Below are 27,849 nucleotides of genomic sequence, written 5' to 3'. Positions count from 1 at the left end.
AGGAAAGAAAAAAAAAAGCACCTTGGGGTTTTTTGAGCTGTATGCTAGGGTGCGACAATAGCGTGCTGGTTTCCGATTCCGCATTTCGGTGCCGTTTCCGATTAGGGAATAAAAACCTAAATTTCAAGTTTTTCTAACCAGTCAGGAACCGACTTACAAAATCGAAAATCAGCTTGCCCTATGTTCGTATCCTTACGGATCGATTAAAAACCTGAATTTCGGGTTTTTTAACCAATCCGCAACGGCGCCGACTTGGAAAATCGGAAACCAGCGTGTAGTGTGTTCGTATCTCTGCAAGTCGGCACCATTAGATCCGTGATACACGTTACTGAGCAGGACGAACGCACGCTACTTTTGAGCATGCTACCAATTAGCATATTATTATTATTATAATATTGTTTCGGCCCCAGTACACAGTGTTGGCCGCTATGGTGGTCGAGTGGTCATAGTGACGGACTCGCATCGCGAGGACCCGGGTTCGAACCCCACCGTCGCCATAGTGTGTGGTGGTCGGCTGAAGTTAGTTTTCTGTGGTTCCTAACTTCAAGGCACAAATGTGAGCCGATCTCCCCGTTAGAAAGTCCCGCCACAGAGAGCAGCAGACCTACAAACCGCACAAATGTAATTGAATCATAACACATCACTCACTTCCCTTCGGAAACATAGATGGCAGCACTGAAAAATCAAACACAACACTACATATGCACTCAGACTGTTAGGTACACACACAGTTACACCTCCGGCACAACTCATTAGGCAGTAAATTGCGCATAGATGGCGATAGACATGAGTTGTGCTCGGTTTGAAAGGAAAAAAAAAGTATACAGTGTTGCCATACCAAAGCCTCTATGTTATTTCTGTTTGTTTGTATATTTTGTTTAGTATTATTTTTTACATGTATATGGAAACAGCAAACTTATTGAAAAACATGCGACTGAGATGTCACAGTGCTCTATATTTCCGTGATTGTTATCATACGTATAGAAGGGTAAGGCCTGGAATACACATGCTACTAAGTAGTTTAAAATCACGCCACTTCCGAGCATATGCAACCTATGAGCTTACAGGTGCAAATAAGCTGTTGCCAATGAACTCATCGGCTGAATATGCACAAAAGTGTCATGCTTTCGTGTTACTTTGAAGCATGTGTATTTCAGGTCAAGTGATGATATACAAAAAAGTCTGAACACGCGTGTGCTGGTTCACTACGAACTAGTTTTATAATTGCTTTACAAGAGATACTAACCCCCGGCCCGGCAAACATAGTTCGCCATACGGGGTTCCCCGAAGGGAGCATTTCTTTTCTCCCCCAAAAAAATCAACTTCACACCTTACCCAAGAGAGCAACCATTAACAACTCGCGAGCAGCAATTTAGTGTCCCTGGCGTTTATAATAATTACTTCACTTAAGTATTACAGTTTACATTGTAATTATCACACAGTAGTTTGCTGCATTTGTCCCGAAACTGTTCTCTGTCATTCTTTAAGCATATTCGCAGGTGTACAAACAACTGACACATCTAAAGTGTCACCTGTCGAGCGTAAAAGTAACATTTCTGGCAATAATTTTTTTTTGTTTAGTAATGTATCCTTTTTTAGTCTCTGTGTGTTCTTTAGCTTAAAAAGACATTAGTGATTTTCATCACTAATGTTGAAAAACAGATGCCACCACTTTTCGAATATAAACGCTCATAATTCTGTCATCATAAACAGGGTCACGGCCCTATTTTTGGCATGCCCTAGTTTGGTGTGCGCTGGTATGTTAGAAATTCGCCAGAAAAAAAAAAAAAAACCATTCACAAATACACGTATAGTTTACTGATATGGGCGTATATTGGTAATTTTTACTTCAAAATATCGATTTCAGATGGTGATAGCGCCAGCATAACGCAAAACAATCATAACTCTACCAACACTTACACTCAGAACCCTCGGAATTACGGAGAGAAATAAGTGCGAGATGCATGTCCGGTTAAGTAGCACTATCACATATTTACCTCTTTGCCATTTATGTCCCATTGCAAGAAAGACGCGGGTTTCGAAGGTCCCGACATGCACGTCATATTGACATCTTCACCGATTCGGTATTTGTTTTTATAACCAGATATAACTGGATCACGTTCTGGCATCACTGAAAGAAAAATGTAATATCATAAGAAACACAAACACAAAATCATTTAAATAACGCGTGAAATAATACTCGATGGTCTTTCACTGGCGTACCAAACTGACATTTAACATTCAGAAGCGCATTAATCAAATGATCCATCAATTCTTCCCAAGTAACAAGCAACTATAAATTAAATTTTCCATTCTCTCTCGACGGCGGAGCAAAACAACACGTTCCTTTTCATGATCTAACGGGAATGGTAAATAATTGGACACAAAACACTTTACTTTCCCTTCACCAACGGCGAAATTATAAGCTCGAAATAATAATTGCAACGCCGAAACGAATCATTGATCGATCTCCATTCGGAAGTACTCTCTCTCTCTAGGCTCTCCCCTCACGTGTTATTCCTTGAAGTTTCGATTGTTTTAAGCGTTTTAAATCACTGCCTCGTAGTCGAAACTGTTCAAATAAGGTTCATTTGCAACCTCGATACAATTAGTCAACGCATGTCCGTTCCTTTCTAGATATGCTGGAAAACCCATGGTAATAATTCCTCTCTTTCTCCCGAGTTTCCCTTCCGCAACTGGTTGAAAGAATTCTTGTCTCTGAAATACCTTCAACACTGTACGTACACACAAAGGAATGAACCAAGTTTATACACATGGGGGGTGAAGGAGGAGTAAAGGGATGAAATGATGTAGTGCATCGCATATTGTAGGAACAACACTCGGAGTCGTTCATATGGACTCCCTCCCCCTTTAACAATCTAACCCGGGATCCTTCTCCACCGATCTGGTTCCAATCGGAAAACCTTGAGCATTAATTTTAATTTCATTCCCGCCAATCAATACTAATTGCCGCCGTTGGAACATTATGTAGACGCCCTCTAGTCCCGGAGTTGGGACTAGGACGGAGTGGGTATGATTGGGATGCAGGTGGTGATTCCTGGACTAGGTTTAAAACCCGTTTTCTGGTGGTTGTGGTGGAGAAGTGTCTGAGACATGGAGTGGAATGGCAATTAGCGTCCTATGGTTTTGTTTAGGGAAATAGAAAAGCCGGGAGGGCACGAGCTTGTGTGTTTGCGCTGCATTACGTTTCCTGTTTGATTAGAGTTACTATGTTGTGCAAATATGCTGTTTGAGAATAGTGACCATTGTGAAAGTCCTGATGGCTCGTGGAAGGCAAATGTCGCCAAAAGGAACTAAAGATTGACAATATTAAACATTGATCACACAAAACTGTGCACAGTGAGTAAACCTTCTACGGTTTAACCCCATAAAAGAGCATTTATTTTTTTACAAAAAATGAATGTACAGTGGAGAACCTCCCAAAACCGGACACCCATAATCCGGACATTTCGGCCGATTTTTGTTTTTCAACTGGGGATTTTTGATGTTTGTTTCTTTACACAAATTGTGTATTGACCATTTCTAACACATCGGCTATTCTATCTCTTTTTTGTACCACTTATTGTAAGTATACACCGCGTTTCAGATTTTCTGGGAAAAAATGATGGCAATTGCGTGTCTTAATGAATGTTATTAGTCGGAAATTCAATTTTGATCAAAAGAAAACTTTTCTTTCGTCATTTCAATTTTCCGCGCTGTACAGTTAAACTTGGTGTTTTTCAGAACTTTGTCCGGAGCTTTTACTTTTTCTGATTATGTTAAATGGATTTTCGAATGTGCCGAAAGCGTCAAGTGATGTCGCAGGTACAAGCTGCAAACGGAAACACGGTGCTTTAAGGCGGTGGTTCTTAACCTTCTTTCCTTCCAGGACCCCTTTGGATAATACGTATTTTACGTTAGAAAATTCAGTTTCTGTAAATAGTTACATTAATTATCCATTAATTAATTTCTATGAATACTTTTACTTATTATTTAATATCATTTTCGGCTATGGCTAATTCAGTTTTGGCTTTTTTTTGTCGAAAATAAATTCAAAAATTGAATTAAACAAAAATTGCTATTTTTAAACATTTTTTTTTTGTTAGATTTGGAAAAAAAGATTCATTTTGAAATAGTTCTTCACTCTTATATTGATTCCATCCGCAAACACTATTAATTAATGTTTCCTTCTCAGTTGACTAAATTTTTTGACGTTTTTCCTGAGTCATGTTCACGACAATATCAAATCTAAGCGACACGTGTAATCAACACGAGGTACCAATGTAAACAAGCTATGAAATAGTTTACGTAAATAATGATACTTTTTCCTCAACCGAAAAAATGAAAAACAAGTTCGATCGACTAATCGAAAAATAAAGTTTTACAACGCGAAATTCGTACGGCCGGGATTACACTAGAAAATTTGCTAAAATATCTTTTACAAATCTTGGATAAAACAACCAAGAAGCTTATTGCTTACATTCAACCGAATGCTACCGATACACTAACCGGTTAAATTTTTTCAAGTTTTATAAAACAACATTCTAAAACTTTTATAACGTAATTCCGGGCTTTGATACATTCCTACGAGCTGGAGCCAGAAGATGAGGCGTCAAAATGAATATTCATAGGAATCATATTTTAAAAAAAAAATGAAAAATTCAATTTTTATCATTGCATGTTGTAATTTTTTTTTTCATTTCGCACGTGTGGGGCTGCACGCACCCCTCGATTAAGAGACACTGCTTTAAGAAAACGTGGGAAAGTTGAACTTTTGAAAAAGCTAGAACGTGGGACACCAGTACAAATATTGTATGGAAAATGGGATCAGAAAATCTACTGTTCACGATCAACGGAACCGATTTTTTTTTTCAGTTTCTTTGTTTTTCGGATCCGTGTAATGACTGTAAAAAAATGTTTGAAGAATAAGGAATTTTTCCTCTATGGATAACTAGCAACAGTATGCAAATGGCAAACTATTATGCATACGATATTGCTTTATTAATTTTTTTTTCAAAGAAATAAATGAATCTAAACGCTCAAAGAGGTATATTACTGCTTTAAATGTGGAAATTTGGGAGAGATAAATAAAAGTGAATTCACAATACACCGAAGATACTCAAATCCGGAATCACTCAGGTCCAGAGGAGTCCGGATTTGAGAGGTCCTACAGTGAATTTGACTGAACGTATCAGACCTACATCCAAAAGAACTCAGAAAAACGCAAAATGGCATACATGACGATGACAGACGCTCCTTGTCCCCAAGGAATTAAAAGTCCCCTTCCAGTTGGTGAATATGAATTAATTCAATAGTTACTTTGACTAATCAACGGCCTTGCTAACGCACTGATTGGTTAATATTTTACGCTGTTGACATTCAGGAAAAATTCACGTGCAATTATATTTTCACAAGTAATTTTCATTTCATTAATGGGAATGAATTTTTGAAAATTTTGGAATGAATTATTGCATCTGTGTTGTTTCGTGATCTAATCATTACTGTAACATGGATTTTTGAATGGTGGTTTATGAGAATATAAACTTGTTGCGATTGGATCTTATGTTATTATTCGTATGATTATTCATGTAGATTAATTATTTTTGATCAATGTTATCTGTATACAGATAAAATTAGCTAAGCAAAGTTGAACGATAGTTTCCTCAAATTTTAGCACCGATTGCATCAACTCGATGAGATTTTATAAATCTGATGATGAAATGATTTTATAAACACGTAAAAATTTAGCATCTCCCAAAAACTCTTTTTAATAAAAAAAAAGTACTGTTCTCATATAAAAGCCGTATTTTGTTTTTTAATTGCCAACATGGCAATGAACTTTTCATTTTCTAGTCAGTTCGAGCATCCACAATTACTGTTTTATCCCCTCTACAGTTCGAATATGGCTTTATGGGACTTTTTAATCAATGTAGAGATTGTCATTGTAGGTGATTTGCATATGCTAAAGAGCCCCAGAGCAGAGCCACATTTGGTCCGTGGGTCAAGGGTTTACCATATATAGAGGCTTAGAGGGTGAGTAGCAATGAATTTCTTTAAAAAAGATTGAGTTCTTAGCCTCCAAATGGTATTGAAATTAACACAAATTGATTATAATAACATATAAAGGTATTTTCTTTCGAAATCTTAATTTTTTAAAAAAAATATTTTTCACATTATAAATAATAAATTTTCGTCAAGGAGGGCGCACGAGCCCTCCCTGAGGCATCTTCCTTTTCCAGTTTTCGGATCTAGTAACCCTACCTAGAGGCATTTGATAGAAGTAAATCGAAGGGATGTAGGGGAAACAATCAAAAAGATCCCGGGGCAACATACGCACGTACAAGAGCAGAATAGAAACCCCTTCGTAACCACAGGCACTGCTCGGTAAACAGCGCACATGAAAGTGACAGTAGCAAATACCATTGTGTCCCATTATGCATTTTCTCTTTGCCGGTCCGCAAATTATTATTTTTTTTAGGTCCGATTTTTTTTGTCCTATATTTATTTCTTCTTTTTTAATATTTTTTTTACTGGTATTCCGTAAATCATTTCTTATGTTCACTTATTTTTCGCGGGTCCACAAACTATTTCTCTCATTTATGTATTTTTCGCCGGTCCCCCACGGCAAGTTTCTAAATACCCACTTTCACCGATCCGTAGTTGTAGAGAGCATGGAGAACGTTGGTTTAAATTACCAAAAAAGTGTAGTAAAGAGCCCTTGCTATCCAAATAGCAGGTATTTACTATCCAAATAACAGGCATTTACTATCCAAATAACAGGCATTTACTATCCAAATAACAGACATTTACTATCCAAATAACAGGCATTTACTATCCAAATAACAGGTATTTACTATCCAATAAAGACTCTGCTATCCAATAGAGGCCCTGCTATCCAATAGAGGACCTACTGTTCAATAGAGACCCTGCTATTCAAATGCAAGTAGTTTGTTATCCAATAATGGCCTTGCTATCCAAATGCAGGGTGTTTGTAATCCGATAAAGGCCTTGCTACCCATTGCTAAAAAAAGTCCCCGAGTATCCTGCATATTTCTAAAATGGATCATGAGCTAGTAAGAAGTCTCCGTATTTAAGTAGAAGTCTAGACTTGGATTTGAAATTCCATACTGCTCCCGAACACAACACGAACACGCTCCTTTACTTCCATGCTTCACAAATATTACCTAGTACCATATTGCCGGAGCGAGGGAGTCGTCTACCTAGAGGTATTTGATAGAAGCGAATCGAAGGGACGTAGGAAAATAGCGAGACGCCCAGGACAACATACGTACGTACAAAAAAAAAAACAAAAAAAAACAAACCCTCGTAACCGCAGACACTGCACGGGAAACAACGCACGTGGGAGTGACAGGAGCAAGTACCAACATATACTCCAACATGCCTTGCCTCCCCCCCAATACGTGCCACGAACAAAAAAAATAAACGATGGTAAAGACGATCTGGTAGCGTGACCACAATCCCTTACCGATCACGAACCTCAGCAAATATGAAAGGCTGAGGGAAAACGTTCTATAAAAAAAAAATAATATGGAGGAGGACGTGGAGAGAAAAAACATTTTAAGATCGCATATTGCGAAAAACGCTCACACTGGAAATAATAACTAGAGCGGCTGTTGGAGGCAAAAATGCAAGTCCCCGAACCAAACTAGAGCGAGATGAATGTCTAGGCTTTTGGGAAAAAAATACCGGAGCTTATATATATATATATATATATATATATCCTTTTTTTTGCCGGCCTGTAGAAAAGAAAACGTTAAAAATAGCTCTGGCTATAGTCGAGCGAAGTTGTTGACTTCTGACTTGATGGTTAGCCCGAATATTTTTCTTTTTGCCCTGTCTTCGGATGGTTTTTTTTCTGTATAAAAAGTTTGGGTTGAAGAGTAGGGCAAAAATAAACAAGGTTTGTTTTGGTTTTCGTTCATATTTGAGGATCGAATTTTGGTGAAAGAAAGTCTTTGTTGAAATTGTATTACACAGGTGAGCGGTGATAAAATTGTCTCGAAAATATATAATATCTTTTTATAGTTGTTTAGATGCTAATTACTGGGAAAATAATTATAAAATTCCATCGCGTACGGTTTTACCACAAATTGCGGGTCCAATGTGTACGAATTTGGCAATATTACCCGGCGTTGCTCGGGTTTCCTTCAACGAGGTTTTTTTGGATCACGTGATATCTCCCTCTTTCTTTGAGGGACATGCAAACCGTGTCTAAGTTAACCAATATGGCGACTTCCTGCGTAACTCATCAAATAAAAAAATCTAGATTTTAAAGAAACGTAGAAATAAATATTTTGCCCCCTTTTTAGGGGCGCTAGGTATTTCGATTCCTCCCCCTCCATACACTGGACTTCGAATTATCCACATCTGCCTGTTTTTGCTTCCAAAAATGCTTAGTTAAAGCTGTGGAATTTCTTCGATGTACTTTATGGACTCATAATTAATTTTGAAACACTGTATTTTTATACAAATACAACGCCACAACAGGCAAATTGCCCAACGAGGTGGCTGACTTAAGAACATCATGGATCCCCGAGCCATTTTTTGGAGGCCCTACCGACCACTACTACACCACACATGCACCCCGCCCACACACAACCCCCCAACTCCGCGGAACACCCCAACGAATCGGTACATGCGGGAATGTGCGTGTACGTGTAGGGAAACCTGACGTTAAGTTTTGTTGTTTCTCTGTAATGCTTGTTATGTGTAGTGCTGCCATCTGCTACCGTTTTTCCAACTATGAGTGAAGTGATATGATTGAATGATTTATTGTTGTAGGACTGTTGCTCTCTGTGGCGAGACTTTTTAACGGAGAGATCGGCTCGCATTTGCGCCTTGAAGTTGGGAACCACAGAAAACCAACTTCAGCCGACCACCACTGTGGGGTTCGAACCCGGATCCTCGCATCGCGAGTCCGTCACTATAACCACTCGACCACCACAGCGGCCTAACTATGAAACATCCTAAACTATATGAATTTATGCAGTTAAATATCAAAAGACAATACGAAGAACTTAATTTTCATGCTTGAGAAGATATAAATAAAAAGTTGAAATTAATGTTCTTGCCTGGATATCCAACTGAAAAATAGGTCCGGCTAATTGCTTCATATTTAATCTCCTGGGCTTCGTATATCTCTAAGCGAATTCAATATTTCAAAAATCGAGAATTCGGTACAATTTTTAAAATTATTGATGTGGTGGAAAATTCACTAAATTTACAATAATAATAATAATAACCCCAGAAGGCATGAAATGCACTTATACTGGAATACTGGAAGAAAAAAAAAATAAAAAAATAAAAAAAATTCTACAGTAAAATTGGCAATTTTAACACTGATTTCTATGGTGATCATCCTTTGCGTGATCCTGAAAGTGATGCTGATGATGATTATGGCGTCTACTCAAAAAGCCTCATTACTGAGAGGACTGAAAAAGTGACAAACCATTACAAAGGCCCACACATAAATTATTCTACATATACTAACAGGATTAGAGAAGTGACAAAGCATTGTAAAGGCAATATACACGTCTGAAACGCATTGCTAAGAAACCACGGTAACCAAAGTGAACGTTCGGAAAGTGATTGTTGAGGCTCAAAAACCATTGTTGCGCGACAGTTTTTTGCCCATTTGGGACATTTGCCCTGCTCTGACGAAATTTTAAAGCAGCCTATCGTTCAAGTTGGGTCCCATTTGGTATATATGCAAAATTTGGCGAAGATCGATCTGAAATTGTAGATTTGTATGGAGAACATACACACACAGACACAGAAAAACAGATATAGACATACTTTCAGTTCTATAATTTTATATATATAGAACTGAAAGTATGTCTATATCTGTTTTTTATACAAATCTACAAGTTTTAGACCGATCGTCGCGAGAATTTTCATATATACCAATCAGGACCGGGATTGAACCGTAGGCTACTTTAGAAGTTTGTGAGAGTTAGGCAAATGCCCGGAAAAGGGCGAAAAACTGTCGGGCAACAATGGTTTTGGGGCCTCAACAATCACTTTTGGAACGTTTATTTGGTTACCGTGGTTCCCAACAATGCGTTTCAGGCGTGTATATGCCTTTACAATGGTTTGTCACATCTTTAATGCTGCCATCATAATGGTTTGTCACTTTCCTAGTCCTCCCAGTAATTGAAGAAAACCCGAGGAACGCGGGGAAATACGCTAGTTTTCTATATTCAAGAGCAACGTAATATGATTTGAATGAACTTATCAAATATATTTTGCCTGAAAGCAGTACTATTACATAACGGATATAAGTATGATTTTGTACCTGCTAGGCATTCAGCTCATTCAAAAGAGTGCTATGAAAATCTTGAATTTATTTTATTGCTGAGGATATTTCAATGATTTTAAGGTGACTTAAGCGCGCTGATTCCAAATCCGGCATTGGTTTTATCATGTTGGCTCCAGTTTTTGAGATGAGGACAAAATTAAATTTCAACAGCAATGCTCAAGTGAGTGGCATACAAATCACATTGAAACTTTGTTATAAATAAATAGAATGAATTATTGCCAAAGTTATTTTTTTAAATGATTTTAGAGCGTATCATAAATATGTCAGAACTAGGATAGAAATGCAAAACATGCATTCAAATGATAAAATAAAATAAAAGTAAAGATGTGGCGAAATATTTCGATTTATTTCCCTGAAATTATAAAATGAATTTGTGGAAAAATTTTACGTGATACAAAAAAAATGGATTTAATTTTTGCAATGAGCGCTGAAAGCAATATAAAAATAAGTTATCAGAACTAAAACAATTATCAATTTATTTCTTTTTGTAGACCTGTGCTATTAATGAAGAAAATGAATATTTATGCTTGAATATTTATGCTGCAAATGTTTATTTTGATTTTGAAGCATTTTTTTTTCTTATGAACTAGAATTTATGAAGTGGCAATTTATTTCTTATAAACTAGAATCTATTTCCAATCAGAGAATAGCTTAACTACATTAGCAAGCAAAAGGGCAATCCTTGATCAGTAAGGGTAGGATATCTATGACTTATATAATAGAAAACGATCTATATGAAAAATGTATATTCATTTTTTACAAAAACCTACAAATATGCCCTAAAAAACTGTTTCCGCCGCCTGGAGGTCCAGCGGTTAGGGAGCTAGTCTTTAACTGTGTAGGTCTGGGTCCGAATCCCAGTTCGGCAATAGATGCCTACAAATACGAACAAATTCTCTGGACAGATCTTACGGATCTGTTGGGGGATACGTGAGGATCATGATTATGTATTTTATTGTTATTAAAATGAAAAGATATATACAGTCGGCTTTGCTTAATCGGTTGCCGGATAAACGGATGCCCCGCTTAAACAGATAAAAAATCCTCTGGAACCAAAATTTCTGCCATTAAGAAAATGTTAAAGTTTAAAATCAAATACGTTCACGCAGCAACTTCTCCCGCTTATTCCAATGTTATGATTCACATGTTAACTGTTCAATGTAAACATCAACCACTATATGTATGTTTGCATTCTATTTTTTCTTTGCATTAATAGCATTTACTACTCACGGGCCGTTCAAGCATTACGTAAGCAAATTTTTAGCCATTTTTGATCGCCCCCTCCCCCCTTTTCAGCAAAATTTCGTCATCAGCTCTGCCCCCTCTTAATCCTAACGCATATTGGTGGGATCAGAGACGTACACAGGGGGGCATAGGAGGCTCGTGCCCCCTTTCCCCGATGATCGAAAATTTATTTTTTTCAATGCAAAAAATATTTTTTTAATTTCAATTTTGGAAGAAAATACCTTTATACAGTATGTTATTATAATCAATTCCTGTTAATTTCAATGCTATTTGAAGGCTATGAACTCAAAACTTGCCTTTAATAAATTCATTGCGACCCACCATATAATGATAAATCGCATAAAGGCCCTTGGCCCTCAGACCAAATATGGCCCTGGGGGTTATCTGATGCGGCCTGCCCTCCTCAAACTTAATTTTGTTAAAATGAACTAAGCGGCACATTTACATGTTGCTTAAGTGTCCCGTGGTACATTTTCAAATCACTTAAATGACCCGGGACACAGTTCCAGAACACTTGAGCGATCCGTGACACTATTAGAGATCCCTTAAGTGACATATGATGTAGTTTTAGAGCACTTAAGTGGCCCCCAGTGTGGTTCTACATCACTCAAGTTATCCGTGGCGCATTCTCAGATTATTTAAGCGTGATCCACGGCATATAATTACGGATCACTTGAGTGATGCGTGGCACAGTTCCAGACCACTTAAGCGGCCCGGACACATTTGGAGATTACTTGGATCCGCGAAACATTTAGAGATCACTAAAGTGGCTCTGTAGGACACTTATCAAGGGAGGAGGAATGTGTTACTTCAAGTGCCCACAAACATCGAAATGTTTTTCTCGTTTTTGGCGCGGGTGGTTGATGACGTAAGCATCATCCAAACCCCCTTCCCCACTTGTCATCAAAAGTCAGCAAATCGCAAACCCCCTGCACCCCCATCGATGCTGAGGTAATACTTGAATGGTCCCTCATTCCTGTATCCATATGTGCTTTTTCTATATGTCATATGTATTGTATGTGTTATATGGTTTTTGTCTACCAACGATTTTTTTTGTTTTAGATATTGAATATTTTAATTTTCCCCCCTAATTGTGACCTTTTGGAGCGCATACTACATTTGTACTTCGGACATGACGTTGGACTGGACTTTTGTTTAATCTACACAAACACACACTCATGCTTTACACATACATGTACAAACTTGTCTTTCTCCTTCACAACGCCTCAGAAAGGTTATTTGTAAGTCGTCAGACAGCCTCATTGGGCTGGGAAACGACGAAATAAATTAAATTCTGTTCTGTTAATAGCATGTACGGTACCAAGTTAATATTTGAATGAAGGAAAAAAAATCGAAATATTAAATTTTTCTTCAGTAAGTGTCAGTGTTCGCCAACACGTACCTAGACGCGTGATTCACGCACCAAAATTCAATTTTAATCCATCAAATATTTCATAGACGAGTGAAAATACTCCTTCAAATTTCAAGAATGTGCATTTGTTTTGTATATAGGGCGCGCATTACTATATATTTCATAAAAGAAATACTCTTCATTTTACAAAATTACCCCTTGAAATTTTGGAGAGGATTGAGAAATTACCCTTCAAAAATTTTCTTTCGGATAACACTGGTAGGTATATTCAATTATTTTATTTTTTGTCCGCTTAATAGGATATTATGTGCTTTAACCATTGGTATCCGTTCAAGCGAACCCGGCTGTACTTTAAGGAAGTGGAGCACAACTATAACACTTTTGTGTTATCCGAGGATGATGTGTCACTCTCCGCTTTTCATACGAAGGTTTTCAACAGTTGGCTGATGCGAAGATATATTTAGGAAAAAGAGAAAATTCAACTGTAACTCAAGATAGCTGAGAGTGACGTCATCCTCGGATAAGTCGCCATCTTGTGATAGTGTCAGCAATTGTGAGCTTTGGCCTGAGTCTGGTCCGACCGTCCATGTACGGTCCCGTTCAGGGCGCACGAGCTCCAAGGAAAGATTGCGATGTTCGTTGCCTTTGAAGTCCAGCGGTTTAGGGCGTTAATCTGAAAACTGAAAGGACGTGGGTTCGATTGCCCGCAAGGGCTATTGAATTTTCTCTCTTTCCTAAATATATCTTCGCATCAGCCAGCTGTTAAAAACCTTCGTACTTTTGTTCTGCCATCTTTTTCCCCCCATGTTTTGAAGTGTAAGTGACAAATGATTGAATGTAGGAATCGTGTTGAAGGTCATCTTATGCGAAAATCGTTTTGAAGGAGATTGTTGCTCTCGTCGGAGAGGGCTGATCAGTAGCGCAACTGTTGCGGAAAGTGTATCAGAGCAGCTGTCGGCAGTGCCCGAACTTTGTATAAAACTTGCATAAAAAAACTTCAGTATAGTCTTACAGTATAGAATACTAAAGTGACGACTATGCAATAATTTTTGAATACTTTTTGCTTCAATGATAGTTTCAAAACTCATGTAAAGAGGTATACCTTACCTAGAGTTACAATTTCTGACAACATAGATGTGTTAGTTGACTATATTTTTATCACACTAAACCCGCTCGTGCATCTACCGATTCGTTAAAATGTCCCAGAGGAATGCTTGCGAGATGCACGGTGAGGAAGTCCAACTGGAAAGGTTAAAAAAATAATTCCGGGCTGTGTTCGATTTATGAAAGAAATATAATTGCAACATTCATTCACATCTAATGAAAGTAAGCAAGTGAAACATTAGCTTTCATTCTTCACGTAAGTTCAGAAACTGTCATTGAAGCAAGAAGTGTTCAAAAATTCTTGGCGTGGTAGTATTGTGTGTTTTTTTTCATACAGGGGTGTTTTAAAGGTATTCAAATGTAATGGCTCAAATTAAGAGCTTAGTTCTTTTATAACTAAGCATCACATATGCTTAGTTATAAAAGAACTGCAATTTCAACGCATGATGCTCAAAGATACTCACATAAAGTTTTATAACAAGGTCGAGCATGAGCACTGTCGACAACTGCTTTTGTTGCGCTGAGTAGCCCTCTCCACAGAAAGCAGGCAGACAGACCTTCAACATTATACTTACATAACGTGGAAATTCACCCATTTTCACTTCAGAATATAGAAAACAGATGGCCCCACCAGTATAACATAAAACAAGTATAACTCCAACAACTTAAATACGTGAGGGCCACGCGTACACTCTAAACACACATTTCGGTATGTACCGATTCGTTAGAAATTCCTTCGAGGAATGTTTACTTGATGCATATGTGGGTTTAGTAGTAGCAATAGGAACGCGTGGGCGCGACCACTGAAGGCTCGGTGCGTTCTTAGGTGAGCTGAATTCAAATCAGTGACTTGTGTTAAACGCTGTATACGAAATGAATGGAATGGGAATGTGAAGCCTCCCTACATGATTTGAAACAGAGTACAATCCCTGCCACAATTGATTTGATTTAGTAGTAACACCTCAAGAGCTACTAAATACTTGACAAAAGATCGAGTACCATTTGGACATCTACAGAACCACTAAAGGTGTTCACATCAACACTGATTGTGCTCATATCACATTACAATTGAGCCATTACAATTAAGGGGTTCCATATCTATTTACATGGTGAAAAACTATATTCTGTAATATAAATATTTTCAGAAAAAGCACCAACGAAAAAGGCAAATACAAGTCTTGAATTTACAATACCTTGCACTTGCCTTTTTCGTTGGTGATTTTTTTGAGTATTATTAGGCAAAGTTTATCTACTCTTCTATGATAGAAATATCATTACTAATATTAATCATTGATTCATTTCAAATATTTCATACATAGTTTTGATTGTATGTGCTATCCTATGCTAGTAAATAATTTTATATAACTCTGATACTTAATTTTTTGTAAATTTAAAAAAAAAAAATCATTAAAAACAGCTTACACGCATGCAAAATTACCGTGACATCAATGTAATTGATTAAGAAACTATTCTCAAAATACATAAAGGAAACTGTTCATTCATTCCATGAAATGAAACAAAAGTTTGAGAATTTATTGACTCAAACTCATTTGAAATTAAATTTTAAACTATGAAAAATTTGAAATTTATTATAATTTCATTTCGAATAAAATCCAGTTAATAGAATATCAGACATTTGATTCATTTCATAAAATGAACAATTTCTTTTATGTATTTTGAATTGATTCTTATTCAATTACATTGACGCCATGGTATTTTAACATGCGCGCAAGCTGTGTGTTTAATAAATTTTATTTTGAAAATTTACAAAAAATTAGGTATCAGATACATGTGAAACTTCATATTGCTATAGAATAGCGCATGCAATCAAGAATATGTGTAGAAAATTTTGAAATAAACCAATGGTTAAATAGTACTTTTAATATTTTTATTAGAGCAAAGTTTTCCACTATGTTAAAAGATATGAGATCCTTCAACCTGGGAACATATTTGAAGAACTCCATCTTTAATGCAATTTAAATTTACGAATAATCATGTTTGGCTCTCCTATTATAAGTTTTTACTTTCGAAAGACGTTTAGTTCGTGTACCGTGTAACATATTTTAACCTGTGAATTATTGCGTACAAGTCAGAACAGGGGTCTAGGTCAATTCGTCGCGCTCAACTTGTCGCGGGACAATTCGTCGCAGTCAATTTGTCGCAGCGTCAATTCGTCGTGCTACAAACTGGTCACGGTACAAATTTGTCGCAGGCTCATTTCGTCGCGGTACAAATTTGTCGCAGGATTATTTCGTCGCGGTACAAATTTGTCGCAGGCTCATTTCGTCGCGGTACAAATTTGTCGCAGGCTCATTTCGTCGCGGTACAAATTTGTCGCAGGCTCATTTCGTCGCGGTACAAACTTGTCGCCGGCTCATTTCGTCGCGGTACAAATTTGTCGCAAGCTCATTTCATCGCGACAAATTTGAATTGCTTTAAAATTCATATGTTTGTTGTGATCTTATAAATAGGGTAGGTGCTTTAGGCGTAAAAATTGGAACTAATTTTTTTTCTCATTTATTGGAAATGTTCCCCCTGCCCATCGGTTTTAATTTTTAACAAATGAAGGAAAGTATTCATTGAAGTCATTAAATTTTTAAAATTGAATTTTTACCATATAAGTCGCATCTCTGTCGGGATTTCCATTTCTCGCAGTGAGGGATGTTGAAGAGCTCACCCAAATAAAAAATTGAGATCAAATAAATTTTTAAATTTTAATTTCTACCGTATAGGCCGCATTTCCCACTTTTTATCGGGATTTGAGTCCCTTATAAACAGAATGAATGGCGATTTTCAGCCCCCCCCCCACCTCCTCAATGCTTCCTTCATGTCGACACCTTTGACTGGCCAAGCATGCCGGAAGTGTTTGGAACTTGTAGGTTCTTGTCTTGATCTTGAAGTAGGAAATTTTGATTTCTGAATCATTTCTCTGGGTGCTCATACCCATTCCATAAAGTACCCTGGGCACCAACAGCATGTCTGTCTCTGACACCACTGCAAATGTCAATCGATTTTTGATTTTTTTTCAACTCTAAAGTAACAACTCTCAAGTAAAAAGAATGAAATCAGACTTTTAATTAGATCATTATTCTTCATGTACATGACACTCGAAATTAAAATTACAATATCAATTACATTTAAAAATTTAACTGCATATAAAAGTTTAATTATATTTGAAAATTCGGTTATAAAAGTTTGAAATGTTAAATAATTGATTTTTGCTGTGATAAAATTTCAATATCATGTGGAAAAATTTCGGTTTGTATGATATTGCCCAAATTACAGTGAGCCTATCTTTAACGGTAAATTTCTATCTGCCCCATTACAGTATCTCCATAAGAATCTGAAATATTTAATCAATTAATAATTCAATTAAATTAATATTTAATTTTCACCGTATAAGCCGCACTTCCCGCTTTTGTTGGGATTTCTCACAGCGAAGGGAGTTGGGCGCAGATCAAGGATGGAAATGTACAGTGCTTATGAATGACAATTCGATGAAGTTTTCATAATGCCCACAGGATGAGCACCGACAAAGGCAATGTAATCACCAATAAGAAAGATGACTATGGGTCAGTCGCATAGATACAATATAACCATTAATCTTATGTTTATAATCAGTCGCATATCTTTGGCTGGCTTGTTTGAATATTTTCACATAGTTTTCATTAGCGTCTAAGCTTTTGATACAAGGCTGGTGTGCTTGGTCTACGGCTCCAGTCAACGATTAGTAAAAATTTCTTCTTATAATACAAGTGAATTAACATTAACAGACAATGTAAGATTATTATATTCAGAGGTATATTTCCTAGGTGGGGAGGGGGTATGCGGGCTTTATCCCAAGATGACAAGTTCAAGTGAAAGGGCGTGACCAAAATTAAGTAATTGGTGATCAAGAACATGAATTAGAAAGGAAGAAGGAAGGCAGGGTTTGAATAGCCCACAGGTGGGAAAACTATAAATCCGCCTCTGATTATAACCTATATTTATTAGGATAATTTTAATTTTAAAAACAATTCGTATCGTACATATAAACACTCCACAATATCTAAACCTTTATTTATTTTCAGTGCTTTGAGAGTATCATTTTATTTACACTTATATACGTGAATATCGCAGTAAAAACTCGATGATGATTTATAGAATAATACGTGATGGTATTTTGAACTACCATAATTTTTTTCTTTTGTTTTAAAGATACGTAGAAGATTTCAATTTATTGCAATTTAAATTGAATTCAAACAATTTAATTTTAAAAAGTACTACATTATTTTTTGTCATCCGTATAACCTGTATCTCTCTTTAAGATACAACAAAAAACTCAAATAAAGAAAATTAATAATAGTCTAATTCATTTTGAATTGCATTAAAAGTTTTTATAATTTCGGAACATGAATTATGGGGGAAAAAACTTTTAAACACACACGACGAATTTGTATCGCGACGAATTGGAGCTGCGACGAATTTGTATCGCGACGAATTGACACTGCGACAAATTTGTATTGCGACGAATTGACACTGCGACAAATTTGTATTGCGACGAATTGACACTGCGACAAATTTGTATTGCGACGAATTGACACTGCGACAAATTTGTATCGCGACGAATTGGAGCTGCGACAAACTTGTACCGCGACGAATTGGCACTGCGACAAACTTGTACCGCGACGAATTGGCACTGCGACAAACTTGTACCGCGACGAATTGGCACTGCGACGAATTTGTACCGCGACAAATTGAGGCGCGACGAGTTGAGCGCGACAAGTTGAGTGCGACAAATTGACCGGCTACGGTCAGAACAGATATCCGTATTGTGTAGGTACTGGGTACAGCGGCGGATCTGGAGCTCGCTGTTGGGAAGGCTTTCTTCAAAAATTGTCACGAATAATATGACCATACGTCCCGTATTTTGTCCCGTATTTTCCTGGACATTCTCAATTTTTTCAGTTTTTTTTTTCTCCGTTCCGATTTGTTGAATTTGTTATCTAATCAAAAAACGTTGATACAGGCAATTTTTAACGGATTGATTGAAATAAATATTACCATATAGAAGGTACGAAAATTTCGTGAATTATCGCATTGGGAGCAATATTTGATGTTTCGCTTGGGAAGTGGGAGTGATTTCCCCCATAGACCCGCACCTGACTAGGTGCATATTGAAACGAAACCTACACTGCATAAATACATCATACATGCTCAGATTTAATTGCAACTATACAACATCAGGATGATGTGAGTACTGCGATATATTAAATAAGTCAGCATATGAATAAAACAAATGCAAGCATGAAGTAAGCTATTAGTAAACTGCATAATATTAGTAAATTAAAGGTATTTTAATATCCAAAAAATAAATCACATTTTAAAATTTTATGTCTTTATTGTAAATATATAATATCGATACACATTGTCATGCTTTCATTAAAATACATATTCACGCTTGAATTAAAATCATCACGAGTATAAATAAAGTGCATTTCTTTTCATGCTTTTGAGCGCACGCGTACTTAATCCCGCTAAAACTCAATTAATGAATATCGTCAATTATTAAAAAAAAAAACGCCGCGGAATAAATTTCGAATATCTACTTAATACGGAGGGAAATAAAATTTTCATATGTATAATTAAGTGCGGTTTTATTTTATAATTTTAATTTTCCAACAAAACTAAATTACGTTTTCCTGAAAGGATTCTAAGCTCCTTATGGACCATGATACGAAATTGTACACATAAAGAACGCGGGTACAAATTCCAGATTAAAAACAGTAAGGAATTACATAAACAGAAATTTTTTTTTTTAAAAATCAGAAAAAAATGAAGAATTTTCAAAGGTATCGAGAAAGAAAAGCTTATTTTCAAGTTTTTTTTTTTACTGTATGTAATACTTCAAATGTTCTGGTTTTCTTTTTTTTTATGGAATTATGAAAAAAATGGAATTTTTGTAAAAAAAAAGAAATTGGAGACATACAGAAAAAAATTTTTTGTTCCAATTTTTTTCCAGAAACGTGTGTTTTTTTCCCTTCCTTTCGTGGATTCCATTATTTCGATACAATCGTAAAAAATGTGACTTTTTTTTTCTTCTTCTTTCCAAAGTTTTAAGTAATTTTTTTTTTTTTACAAGAAATACTTACAAAAAAATTATTGCGAATATTTAACTAGTTTTCTGGGAAAGTCTTAAGTTATATATTTTTGTATTTTGCCTTTAATGTTCCGAGAAAAGATGTGATTTAATGGTTATCGGCACGCGCGGGTACTTTTTCGAGTGAAAAGGGAGAATTATTAATAGTTATTGGTTTTACCTGAGGTTATAATTTCGTTTTATTCAGGAACACTATTCAAAGTCACTATTTGCTCTTTTCAATAATGCTACAGAATACAATGCCTAGAATGTATATTTGGATCACGATTTTGTGTATACAAGAGAATCTCGACTATCCGGCCTCCGTACTATCCATCGTGGTCCCTTGGCGCCGTGGCGTCGCAAATTATCGGAGCTGCGGCCAATCTTCGCTAAGTTTGTTGCCAATTTGGCGATTTTTACAGAAGAATGCTCTTTAATTTTCATTTTTGCATAAGGTAATGGCTATCTACAGGCGAAAAATGATAAATAAGAACTATTAACATAATTTTCATAACAATATTTATATTCCTGGACTTTTTCTGTAATAAATTTTTGAAACGTACAGTACTTTTATGTACACGCACATTTATTTTTAAAGTACTGACCTGTATCAAGAGGTCACAAAATATGAATAGGAGTGGTTTTTGGTACTGAAATGGCGTTTTTGAGGTATGGTGGGAGTAGGAGGTGAGCATTTATAAAACTCCGGCCTATCTGGCTTTTCTGTTATTTGGATCGCCCTTCCACAACGCTAGGCCGGATAGATCGGATGTTGTCAGACATATACTGTACTTGTACTCACAAACGTGTGGAGAAGGGGGCGTTTTCTCGCTGTTGATATTCTTTTTTTTAGTCTTAAGCCGGGTTTTCCTAGGAATAGGTTTTTTGCGCAGCGTGAACCGAATTAGACCATTTCGCGCCGGTAGAAACGCGTTGCATAATTACGCTACGCGTTTGTGGTTTCCTAGCGTGGCGCATCAGGTCAGGGCGGCTATAGTATAGTACATGGCCTTGGCATCAGCTACTCTGTCGTCTGCATACTCCGGTTTGAAGGGGAGGGAAAGAAAACACTGTGAAAATAGAATCGGCAAAACGCGCGGCGCACGACGCATTTGACTCCTCCAGAAGCAGTCGGCCAATCACGCCCGACGTAAAGCGCTGTCGTGAGGCGTATTGCGCCGCTCTATAGGAAAACAGTTGTATTGCTTTTCTTATTGGTGAGTGGACGGCGTGTCGCGCTGGGCGATTCACGTTGCGCGCGGCACAAGAAACGTGCTCCTAGGAAAACCTGGCTTTAAGACGTTCAGCCTTGACTTCAACGATAAAACGCCCACAATCCTACAAATCTTCCTCTCGTTGTACGTATGTTTCTTCAACGTTGTTCATTCAGGGCGATGATCCGACAATAAGTTTGTACAGCGACAGGATGTTTTTCCGTTATGCCCGTGTGAAGACAAAATGCTTTTCCCGTTATGCAGTGCGACGAGAGAATGCATTTTTCCCCCTTATGACAGTGTGAGAATGTTTTTTTCTTTATGTAGGGTGGTGAGATAATGTTTTTTCCCGATATGTCAGAGCGACGAGAGAATGTTTAAACAAAATATGCCTATCTGACAAAATATGACTATGACTTCAACGAGAGAATGATTGACAGTATGTGTCTTCAGCGCGAAGAGATGGTTTTACAACAAGTGAATTCAGCGAGGTTTAACGACAGGTTGTTTTGACAACATGCCAGCTCAACAATAGAATGTTTTGACAACATGCCAGCTCAACAATAGAATGTTTTGACAACATGCCAGTTCAACGATAATGTATTTAAAGTTAATGATTGTAACGAGAGAATTGCTTTTTCCATTATGTGAGTATGAAGATAATTTTTGTTTTATTCTTTTTCCGTTGCATAAGTATGGTGTTTTTCCTCTATGTAAGTAAAGGTAGAAAATGTTTTTCTTTATGCACGTACGGAGAAAAGGTTTTGATTTTGGTTTTTGTGGCAAAAGGACCAATTTGGTCAATCTGCGCCAAATATTTTAGTAACATCGCACTTCAACGAGAGAATGTTTCATTCCTACCATGATGACAGGATATTTTGCGAAGTATTTGCGGTAAATTTTAAGTTGAAAATGTCAAATATACATATCATGTTATGTAATTTATTTTTAATAGGGCTTTCGTACACAGACATCAGATATACTAAAAATGTGTTGAAAAAATAATAATTTCTCTCGTACCGTATATTCTCAACTCTTTCTCATCCATGACTGTCTGAAACGAAGGAGATTCTGCCGAAACCTCACAACGGTAACTTCCCTCGGAGTCCAGGTCTGTTCTATCCATACGAACGCTTCGTCCATGTACAAAATGATCCTTCGAAATGTAAATAAATAAATACATCGATGATATTAAACTAAAATAGAGCACTTTCACTAAGCGCCAACTGACTTTCACTGTGGCATTTTCGTAGCACTATATGGAAAATTTGATAAGTTTTAGGAAATGCGAGTTTGCTATCTTGAATATGTGGTTATTGTACGCTGAATCACTTACATCAAGATAAATTCCTTTCAGGTCGTACCGCTGCCCGGGAGGTTTCTCACTGGGTATGTACCTGTAAAATTCAACTTTGTTCTTGTACCATTTGATAGAATAAAGTATGTCGCCTTCCAGATCGAAAGTGCAGTTGAGATTGACCTCATCACCTAGAGCTATTGATGCAGGAACCTGGATTTCTAACATCCGCAAGCATGTGGAACCTAAACGAGTAAACAAGTAGAGATACAGTTCATTAAGAAAGATGCATTTCAACATGAAGGAAAAAAGGCTAATATTGAAGCAAGGATTTTACAAACCGTAAATTAACGAAACTGTTAATAGAGTTGCGAACTTCGATGATTTATGGTACGTTCTCAATGTATTACCATGAATTGTTTCTTCATGATATAGAAATATCACCAAATATACCAATAAACGAGAAAAAAATGTTAAAATACTTGAGCTGATTAGTGAATATCGTGGAGGTAAGAAGAGACTCCCGAGGAACTTTGTAAAACTGTCTGGATACCAAGCGAAGATGAATTTTGGAAAGGAAACTTAAATTTTTCTGTGAGAAACTGGTGCTTCGATTGCGCTACCATTGAGTTATAAGGGACAGATATTTTCTTTTCTTACCCCGAACGGAACTGCGCCGATAGACAGCCTCATAAGTCAGCAACAGCTATTGACGATATTAGCTTCCATATGGGGAATTTACAACTTGACAGTGACACCTAAGACCAGTTCGGGCAACCGGGAAATTTTATGTTTGACAAAAAAACAGTGCTTTCTTTTCCACGAAGCTCAAATTGAGTTCGTTCATCTTTTTTTTTTAATTGATATATTGTACAAACACAAACGATAAAAAAAAACCATCCGTTTTTCGGTCCTTTTTTTCAGAAATAAATTACACTGCCAAGGTGGCTAAGAGGCCATTCAAGTATTACGTAAGCAGATTTTCAGTCATTTTTTACCCCTCCCCCCTTCCCCCCTGTCAGCAAAATTTCGTCAGCAGCTTAGAATATTTCATATCTTCAAAAAGGGGTGGTTGATGACGTAAGCAACCTTCAAACCCCCCTCCCCCACTTGCTATCAAAAGTCAGCAAATCCGAAACCCCCCTCAATGCTGACGTAATACTTGAATGACCCCTAATGCAAATCTTTTTTTCTCCGGAATTCATTTCCGCTTGGTATCCAGGTTAATTGTATTTTGTATAATTTTCGAAGAGTTTCATGTTTACGTTCTGGAGGAACTTTTCCCACAATATAATTTGAAGTTGCTTATTTCATTTTGAGTTTTTACTATTTTCCTTTTTCTTTCGATTCATATCAATTAAATAAAAAGAAAAGAAACCTCTCGGACTTGTACTTGTCACCCTATCGATAAGTAGATCGTGATACATACTGTTAAAGACATTTTTAAGGTCTATGAATGTGTTACACAAGTGTTCTTTAAATCTTCATTTCAATTTTTGCGAATATTTTCGAGGGATTTTAAAACGATCGTCCCCATTTTACGTTCTTCAAAAGAACCAATCGTATTGGTTGTCCGAAGAGCAGAAATTATCATTTAGATAATCTACAATATAATTTTCAATTACATTTGATACGTTACTAACATCCATCACAGAAATTTAAATACTCTTTGGGAGGGATATCATTTTTCTCAGAACTAAGTGTTACAGAGCACATCGAACAAAGAGTCTCTCTGGATACTAGTGCTGACATAAACTTTGAAAATCGCAAGATCAATTTCCTGTTATTTCAGCATGGTTTATGTTTCTATTTTAACAATATCAGTAAAATCATATTCCAATTAGATGTAATTACTTTCTGCGTAATAAAGTGTTCATGCCGGATAAAAATGTTCATAATTTCGTTAAGCATATGATCATAACAAAAATCTCCAAATTATTTTTCATAAATAATTTCCCGCATATAAGCTCGAATATAGTTTATTAAGATGTTTATTTAAAGTAATGCATAACGAAGAGCTCTCTCTCTCTCTCTCTGTCTCTCTGTATCAGGGAGAATATCATCGATATTTTAAATCATTTTTCATGCCATTTCAAAACAAAACTCAAATCTGTTTACGGTTACATACACATTTTAGTCTTCAAAAGCTTTATAATCACACCAGCTCAACGCTGATACTCTTCCTGAGATATTTTTTTTCAATTTTTTTCCATCCCACCACCTAATCACACTCGAATACTTTTCACTCCTCGTGTCTGATTCAATTAATAACACCAAATAAAAATATTTTAAGGATTTTTGCATCTGTTAATGTTAAGTTCACATTCCGGCCTTCAGAAAAAGAGGGATTTTCATATCGTCCGGGAATTTCTCACATGAGTAAGTACAAAGAAAAGATGTAACACTTCAAATTTCTTAAAGGATTAGAACTCCGATATACCTCGAAGTCCTTGGTATAAGATTCGCAAACATACTAAAAATAATGTATATATTTTATGGGGGGGGAAAGTAAAGAAGGATGAAGCAGATTTTTCTCCCGCAACTTTTTCCCTTTTACTGTCAAAAAATGTGACGTCAGTAGCGAACGCCAGATGGAATGAGAAAAGAAAAATCCCTATTGTGTTCTTAATGGGTATTTAACGAGGGACGTAATTTTTCTGAAGTAAAAGGCAAAGAAAAAAAAAAGACTATATCTGACTTTCTCTGACTATTCCTTACTTTTCTATCTCTTACTAATACCGATCTGACTTATCGAAATCCGATGAAGTCTAGGAATTCTCTCCTGACAAGATATTCTGTCAGAGAAAACTTTAGCGGCGGTTCAAGTCCCTCTTTTCACTCTCGGTTCTTTTTTTTCCCTCTGGAAGAGGTTTTTTCCCCCTCATAACCGACAAATTGTACAGTTTTTAGACGTCCTTTTGATTGCAACATTAGCAGCTGTACGAAGTATTTTGATGGGGAGGGAGGGGGGGGGGAGAGAAACTCAATTTTTATGAAAGGGATTTCTTCTTTCCAACGATGTAAACGTGTTCTGAATCAATCACAGTTAACAAGTGTTCTAAGGAAAAAAAGTGATTGAGATCGGAAAAGGGAGGGAAAACCACAGAAATTTATCGTAAAATCGAAAACACATATCGATGTACATCTAATGTCATTTTTCCTCTCCCGAATGAATTCCGTTTTCTTTCGTATATATACTGGATATATAAATAGAGTAAAAAAGAAAAATCAAATGGAAGTTTATATGATTTCATATTTCTCTGTAGATATCAACAGGTTGTCACCGAGTTTCAACGTACAACGTACGGTATATTTTCCATTTAAGAGTATGCAGTTTATGTTATTAACTCTTTAAACGGTTTTAAGAATTGCACTGAGACGCATTACAAATACAAATACAACACCACAACAGCAAATTGCCCAACGAGGTGGCTGACTTAAGAACATCATGGATCCCCGAGCCCTTTTTTACCCTACCTACGAGCCCTACCTACTACTGCTACACCACACATGCATCCCGCCCACAACCCCCCGCGGAACCCCCAACGAATCCGTACATGCGGGAATGTGCGTGTACGTGTAGTGAAACCTGACGTGAAGTTTTTTTGTTTCTCTGTAATGCTTGTTGTGTGTAGTGCTGCCATCTGCCACCAGTTTTTCAAACTATGAGTGAAGTGTTATGATTGAATGATTTATTGTTGTAGGACTGTTGCTCTCTGTGACGAGACTTTTTAACGGGGAGATCGGCTCGCATTTGCGCCTTGAAGTTGGGAACCACAGAAAACCAACTCCAGCCGACCACCACTGTGGGGTTCGAACCCGGATCCTCGCATCGCGAGTCCGTCACTATAACCACTCGACCACCACAGCGGCGTCTCCTCCGGGAATCGAACCCGGGTCCCCTTGCATACCGGGTAAGTGTGCTAACCAATACACCAGACACACACAATGGTAATAGAACATTGAAGGACCGGATATACTCCGATTCTGATCTCGGAGAGAGAGAGATTTCACAGTGTTCTCCAGAAGGATGGGTGTATCCGAAGAATCTTTACTAAACCTCCATCGCGCGCAATGCAGATCCTAACACGTTCCAGGCTCAAAACTGCGGGATTGAAAATTAAATTTTTGCTTTGAGTTAAGGGAAAAAGCGTATCGAACTGAACTCTTCGCTCAAAGTTATATCTGCGTTTTTACGAAACAGTGCTATCTCGTGATGCATGTTGTTGTCGAAATTTTCATTTATTCAATACAATAAAATCAACCATGCACAAAATTTTAAATTGAAATATCGATTTTATTTACTTGGGGGGAACACAAAAAAGAATGGAATGATCGAAATTTTAGTCCAATCAAATCAAGAAAACTAACAGAGAAATACAACATCACAAAAAAATATTGTAATATTAATCGAGTTATAGAAAAAAAATGTAGATAAAACTATTGACTCATTTATAATTCATTAAATCATATTGAAAAAGTATACAGTTTTATTTCGCATAAGCCATCTCTTATTCATAGCTAAATTTTGCGGAAAAGTTTGTTTTGTTGATTGATTTCCTCGTAATTGAATTGTGTTTATCTTAATGAAACTGTTTTTTTTTCTACTATTTATATTTCTTTCAAGTTCTTTTATTTGATATAATTTCCGTTTGCAAGAAATTATGATTTCAGAAGAACCTATTCTGAAACATATCTTTAGACACATTTCATAATGTTCGTGTGAATTTTGTCGAAATCGATTTTTCAAGACAGTGTTTAAATCGCAAAAAGTCCTTATAAAATGTTTATTGCCTGGTTTTTTTTTTTGTCATTCGATTCACTTCTGTCTGTTATTTGGACATGCATAGTGTTTTCAAGTACATATGTGTAAATAATAAATGTATTATAAAGCCTTGTGTGTGTGTGTACAAAAATGCTTACTAAAGCAGGTAAAAGGCAAACAAAAATGCGAGCATTTTCCCCTCTTCTTGAGTCTTTCCATCCCGCCACAAACAAATTCTCCTTTCGCAATCCTTCTTCACTCTCATATACTTATTCTTTCGTTCAGGTACACGTATTGGCCCCAGGATAAGACCTTCAGCGCTGAAAAAAGATGAAAATTTTTCTGCCAACTCATGCAGAATATGCGAAAAGCTTTTGATTTTTATACACGTG

At 36.7% G+C, this 27,849-nt stretch overlaps 1 protein-coding gene across 2 annotated transcripts in view; it reads right to left on the bottom strand.

The window, feature by feature from the left end:
• Nucleotides 1-27,849, bottom strand: part of LOC149081360 (uncharacterized) — a 183,115-nt gene that overhangs the window by 12,699 nt on the left and 142,567 nt on the right. For both annotated transcript variants that reach the window (XM_089237325.1, XM_089237326.1), the window contains exons 2-4: nt 22,732-22,937; nt 22,416-22,551; nt 1,998-2,131 (exon numbers count right to left, since the gene is read on the bottom strand). In XM_089237325.1, the coding sequence (XP_089093451.1) occupies nt 1,998-2,131; nt 22,416-22,551; nt 22,732-22,937 (476 nt within the window). The remainder of the gene's footprint in view (nt 1-1,997; nt 2,132-22,415; nt 22,552-22,731; nt 22,938-27,849) is intronic.

This window comes from Pholcus phalangioides, unplaced genomic scaffold (assembly GCF_987345545.1).
Source record: "Pholcus phalangioides strain wild (caught in Gottingen) unplaced genomic scaffold, Ppha-v1.0 ptg000010l_1, whole genome shotgun sequence".
In the NCBI taxonomy this organism is placed as follows: domain Eukaryota; kingdom Metazoa; phylum Arthropoda; class Arachnida; order Araneae; family Pholcidae; genus Pholcus; species Pholcus phalangioides.
The sequence above is the reverse complement of the archived record's forward strand: the minus strand, read 5'-3'. Positions and strand labels throughout refer to the sequence as shown.